The 5,988-nt window shown below is 60.0% G+C and overlaps 1 protein-coding gene across 1 annotated transcript in view; it reads right to left on the bottom strand.

Annotated features, from left to right (window-relative positions):
- The window catches only part of COL27A1 (collagen type XXVII alpha 1 chain), a 141,458-nt gene that overhangs the window by 20,344 nt on the left and 115,126 nt on the right, over positions 1–5,988 (bottom strand). Inside the window, exons 38-41 of the mRNA XM_045296543.1 lie at positions 3,889–3,942; positions 3,700–3,807; positions 2,002–2,055; positions 1,159–1,212 (exon numbers count right to left, since the gene is read on the bottom strand). Coding sequence (XP_045152478.1) covers positions 1,159–1,212; positions 2,002–2,055; positions 3,700–3,807; positions 3,889–3,942 — 270 coding nt within the window. The remainder of the gene's footprint in view (positions 1–1,158; positions 1,213–2,001; positions 2,056–3,699; positions 3,808–3,888; positions 3,943–5,988) is intronic.

The raw sequence follows: 5,988 nt of genomic DNA, 5'->3' as shown, positions 1-5,988 counted from the left end.
GCCCTACATCCCCACCCCCACCCCCCGCCGCTGTCCTATGGGAATGGCCCTCTGCCTGGGTCATGGTGAAGGCCACAGGAATAAACCGAGAGGAGGCTTTGAACTCAGTTACTGACTTTCAGCCGGTCTCCACCAGAGCCCGCCTCTCCCTCCCCAACACCGTCCCCACCGCCACTGCCTAGCTCAGAGCCCAGGATGCACGGAGTCCTCTCTATACCCAGAAGTCCCGAGAGTCGGATGGAGGTCTGCATGACTCCCAGTGACACTGGGGAATAATGGATCATGAGGCAGGAAAAGCATCTGTGGGAGAGGCGGCTGGGCCCCCAGAGTGGGGCATGCTGTTGATGTCCTCCTTGGGAGGAACCACCCCAGGGCCTGGGTCCACCACACAGACTGCTTCTGGGGCTGCAGATGGCCCAGAGCACAGGTGTGCGGCCCCTGCCCCCTCCTCCTTTCTGGGTCGGTCCCGGCTGCCTGGTTGGCTCTGCTGGAGGCCGGGGCAGTTCATGGACATGGGATTTAGTCAGTACTTGGAGAGCTGACAGGCAGCAGAGGAGAAGAGGGCAGATCGAGGAGGGCGGGCAGGGGCAGTCTTCGAGGGGACAGGACAGCTGAGTGAGTGGGGGGACGTGGAGCCTGGGGTCACAGAGCATGGCCCCTCGGGTGGTGTGAGTAGGTGATTAGGTGGCCCTTTTGGCCCTTGCCGTCCGACCCTGCAGAGTATCCAGGCAGCACTGACCAGACACCTGCCTGCCTGCAATCCCTCCCCCTCGTGGAGTCTGGGCTCCTGAGCCAGCCTGCTCAGGGTCCTCTCCTCTGCTGGGAGCCTCCCCGCCCCCCTCTGGCCCCCTGACGCAGGGCTGCCTGGGGTCAAAGCGGCTGATGCTACAGTAGTCATGACAATTGGTGACTGCTGGCCCTGCCAAACTGGAAGCTCCCCGAGGGCCCGAGTTGTCTCCATGACTGCCCACCCATGCAGCCACAAAGAAACACCGGACATACACAGATCGGGTGGTCCTGCTGAGGCAGGGCAGTGGCTCCCTGGCCAGGAGGGCTGTGAGCGGTCGGCCCAGAACCCCCATGCCCCAGGTACCCGGAGTTTGCTCTGTGAACCCATGCATGCCAGGGCCCGGCTGCTGTTCAAGACCAAAGACCCACCTTTTCACCTTTGGGCCCAGGAGGCCCGAGGGGTCCCACAATGCCTTTGTGTCCCTGTGAGAAGACAAGGGGAACCGATCACAATGATTGACATAGAACCCCCTCCCAGGGCAACAGACAACAGAAAAATGGGTGAAGGGAGACAGCAGTCAACGTAAGACATGGAAAAAAATTATAAATTACTAAGGGTTCATAAGGGCGGGGGGGTGGGGGGGCTGAGCTGATATCAAGGGCTCAAGTAGGAAGAAAATGCTTTGAAAATGATGATGGCAACTTTTGTACAAATGTGTTTGACACAATGGATGGATGGATGGATTGTGATAAGAGCTGCACCAGCCCCCAATAGAATGATTAAAAAAAGAAAGAAAAGAAAACAAGGTAGTGACAGTGAGGGGGTTGGGGATAGGGAGGGGTGCGGTCAGAGGGCTCAAGAGGGACCCAAGCCAGATAGTGATGGGGACACTGGACACTGGACAATGTGGCTGGGCTCCAGCTTTGCTCCCACCCACTGCAGGGCTCAGAGCACTGGTCTCCCTGGACAAGTGAGCGGGTTTGGCCCCGCCACCCTTGGGTGGGTGCAGAAGTAGCTGGGCTGTCTCCCTCCCCCAGAGACAAGCGGCAGCCCCCATCACTGAAAGGGGGCCGTGAGGCCGTTTCCAGCTGCCCAGTGGCGGTCCTGTGCCCCTGCTCCTCTATGGGTCCAGGCAGTCCAGAGGCAGGTGACAATGCCATCTTCCCTGGCCCTGCTGAGTGACCTCATTGTGACCCTTGGCTAGCTGGGAGGTGGTAGGACAGAGTTCCTACAGGAGGGAGAGGGGAGATTTCCTTAAGATTTCATCTTACGTCATAACCAGCCAGTCCCGGTTCTCCTTGGGGCCCCATCCGGCCAGGAGCACCCTGTGGGAGGAAAGGCCCTCATTGGCTCTGTGGCAGGAACCTAGGCAAGTCTCACCTCCAGGCTCCTACCCTTCCGCATCCCTGTCAGGAGAGCCGATGTCCTCCAGTGGTAAAACAGAGCTGCTGTTACAACTCAAGCAATTGAACTTGGAACTAAATTGATACAAAGTAATACACACTCAGAACTCGCCCCTTCCTAATGTGCTCATACGCTTAACTATTGCCTGAGCCTTGGTGACAGAGTGGGCCAGAACTGAGCTGCTCACCACAAGGTCAGCTGTTTGAGCCCACCAATTACTCTGCAGAAGAAAGCAGAGGCTGTCTACTCCCAGGAAGATGTAAAGTCTCAGAAACCCACAGAGGCAGTCCAACCCTGTCCCGTGTGGTGGCTATGAACTAGACTCGACTCCGTGGCAGTGAGTTTGAGACTAGCCCAAGGCTATGTGCGCTCCAGTACCTGTGTGGCAGAAACAACATCATGGGGGGCCTGAGCGTCCCCCCCCCCGCCCCCCAGCGTCTCAGTGGCAGCTGGGGCTCAGCAGTGCTGGGATGTGAGTGTTTACACCACAGGAATGGGTCCACACCACAGAGCAGCGCTGTTGATGGCCAGCACGCTGCAGCTACTGGTGAGAGGTGCTGCTTCATCCTAGTGGGGTCACCAGCATGCCACCCCAGGTGGCAGCCCCTGTGGGGGTCCTCCCTCCGGACAGCACAGTCATGGCCTGGACCATCCCCACCCGCATCCTCGGGACCCCCTCCCCTGGGAAAGCACTGCCTAACTCTCACCAGGGCCTCACACGAATGTGCTACGGAAGTCAACAGAGGGCAAAACAAAACCGAAATCCACTGCCCTCGTGTTGGTACGATGCCCAGTACCCCTGCAGGGCAGCGCAGAGCCGCCCACAGGATCCCGTGGCTATGGGACTTCATGGAGGGACACGGTCACACCTTTATCCCCAGGAAGTGCTGGTGGGTGGGTGAACTGCCAACCGTTCAGCTGGCATGGGGGGGTGTGTGTGCTGTAACCATGGTGCCCCCAGGGCTCGTGCCCTCCTCCAGCCCCAACCCACGGCCATCGACTCAGAGCACAACTGTCCGTGGGTTTCCATGGCTTTACATCCCTCCAGGAGCAGAGAGCTGCATCGTCCTCCCAGGGAGCAGCTGGCAGGTTCAAACTGCTGGCCGCTAGAGGCCCCCACTCTCCGCCCTCAGGGCTCCTTGGGAAAGCCATTAAAAACCACCAGACCAGCTCTCTGCCATCAAGCCCATGCTGACACCTAGCAGCCCTGGAGGACAGGTAGCCTGCCCTGTGAGGGTTCCAGACCCCAACGACTCACGAGAGTAGAGAGGCCCACCTTGCTCCCATGGAGGGACTGGTGGCTTTGACCTTGCAGGCCGCAGCCCAACGCTCAACCATGATGCTGCTGGGACTCCGACCATTGGCCGGCAACATGTGGTGTTGGGGTGCTTTTTCAGGGGAGAGGAGCTGATGATCCACAAGAAGCCGCTGGGATGCGGCCACCCAGGGGTTTCGCTGACCATTGAGCCTGGCCCCTGGGACACCTTGGTGCCTCCCTCTCTGTTCTGGTCACCCCTGCCCCGTGGCTGGGCTCTCCACCCGCATGCCAGTTTCATGGTCCTCACCGTTGGTCCCAGAGTGCCCCGGGACCCTTTCGGGCCTGGGGTGCCAGGGGCTCCGGGGTCTCCAGGAGTGCCCATCTCACCCAGCTGTCCGTGGTAGCCCTTGGCGCCCTGCAAGGGAAGGAGGCAAGTGGTCACCGGGCCCCAGCAGGAGTGCGTGGCAGGGATGTGGGTGGAAGGAGGTGGGGGTACCTTGGCTCCAGGCCGGCCCTTGTCTCCTTGCTTGCCTGGCTTCCCTTCAGGACCCTGAAGGGAGAGGAGGGGAGAGTGAGCGGAGCAGGAGGCAGGAGAGAAGGCGCAGCTGACCCATGGGTAGCGAGGGCGCCTTTCCCACCACCCAGTACAGTGAAACCTCGCTGCCCCGTGCTCCCTGTTGCCACCTGTGGAGTGGGTACAGCGGCAGGGTGCTCCTCAGGAGCCAAACGATCCACTGCCTGATGTAGCAACGCGCTTCAAGCAGTATGGGCAGGGTAAGCACTGGGTCAGGCTCCCAGCAACAGAGGTGTGGGCACTGGAAGGGCCTGGGGTGGGGTGCATCTAAATAGGGACAGCCACCCACCCCCCAACAACTCCATGGCCCAGCCCCCTTCCACAGAGGGAGGAAGCTTGAGTCTGTGATGCATCCGAGAGATCTATCTGCTTGCAGGCGGGGGCCCTTCCCACCTCTGCTCAGTGTCCTGCCTGAGGCACGCAGCTGAGGGGCTCTAGCTCCCCGACCTCTGCAGGGGTCCTGGTGCTGAGGTCCCCCCACTCTTGAGTACAGCTGTGGGAGCAACTCCTCAGTGGGGGCCGGTCCCCTCTATCAGCTATGCTTAGGAAGACAGAAAGCATCCTAAGCAAGCTGGCAGCTTGGGGCCCCAGTGAACAGTCCTGCAGGGTCCCTGTGAGTGGGGTGACCCAATAGCAATGGGCTTTCCCTGGGGCCTTCACCCCAACCTGCTCAGCCCATCCTGGAGCCAGGCGCTGACCAGACACGAGGGAGAGGGGGAGAGGAAAGCATTGGGCCAGGACCCCACGGGCACTCGATTTGGGTGCAGGACTTCACTTGATTTGGGTGCAGATGAAGGGGGAGAGGGGGCAATGTTTCTGGCCGGGCCCCTAGAGGGTGGCCCCTCAAGGCCCAAGCCTCAGAGGCTGCTGGGAATAACACTCATAGTCACAGAAAACACTGGCGTGATGTGCCCTGGGCCCTCTGCAGCACTCACAGGGGCTCCCTCGGAGCCAAAGGTACAGTCTGGAGCCCGGAGTAGCACTTGTGGGGGAATGGGGGTGGGGGGGTGGGTGCCAACTGTGAAGGAGGAGACAGAGGAAGAGGCAGGGGCCCCACCAGAATTGGACCACCCAGGCCACCCAGATGGCCTTGTGTCCAGCCTGGAGATGCTGACAGCTGACCTGAGACTGTCGAGTCAAGTTCTCTGGGGTGGCCAGTGACAGAATGACAGGGGGAGGGGTAGCTGCGAGTCAGCAGGGGAGAGCTTGCTCAAGACAGGACTCTGACCCTGAAGGACCAGCCGGAGGGCTGAGGAAAGGGTCAAGCAGACCAATGAATCTCCTGTAAGCCCAGACAAGCCTCTCCCCTTCCCCCCAGTGTCTCCACTCGGGACAGGAACGTCTTCCAGGCTAGTCCTTTATGGTCCACTGTGTGGGGGCCGTCCCCACACAGGGCACAAAGACAAACCGGTCTGTGTTGGAAGAGGTACGGGCAGGAAGCTCCTTAGAGCAGGGATGGCGAGACTTGGTGTGGCATGCTTTGGGCACCGTGTTTGGTAGAGTGGAGGGGCGGTGGAGCGAGGAAGGCCCTCCGGCAGACGGGTGGACACAGAGGCTCAACAGTGAGCTCAAGCACAGGGGCCACTGTGAGGATGGCGCGGGGCCGCAGGGTCAGATCAACTCCCTGGCACCCACGGCAGCAGCACGGGGCCACCTGCCACCTGTGGCTCCTGAGCACGTGACATGTGACCAAGATTGCGGAGGGACTGAATTCTTCATTCGACTCTTCAGAAATGGAGCTCAGAGATGAACACGCCGTTTGGCCACTGGAAATCACGTAAGCACGTTTGGAATGACTTGGGCATACGGTTCCACTGTCTCAACGGTAGCGTTTTCAGAGCCCAAGATCAAGCCCTGTCAAAGGGAAGTTAGCATCTGACAGGACTTCAAACCCTTAGTGACTCAAATTCGATCTTGCAAGTCTGGCACTGGTACAGATAGGAACTGAAAATACAGGGAATCCAGGACGGATGAGCCCTATAGGACCAGTGGTGTGAGTGGCGAAACAGGGAGGGTAAAGGG

Source organism: Echinops telfairi, unplaced genomic scaffold (assembly GCF_000313985.2).
Source record: "Echinops telfairi isolate 266 unplaced genomic scaffold, ASM31398v2 ScPeMD7_7410;HRSCAF=8448, whole genome shotgun sequence".
In the NCBI taxonomy this organism is placed as follows: Eukaryota; Metazoa; Chordata; class Mammalia; order Afrosoricida; family Tenrecidae; genus Echinops; species Echinops telfairi.
The sequence above is the reverse complement of the archived record's forward strand: the minus strand, read 5'-3'. Positions and strand labels throughout refer to the sequence as shown.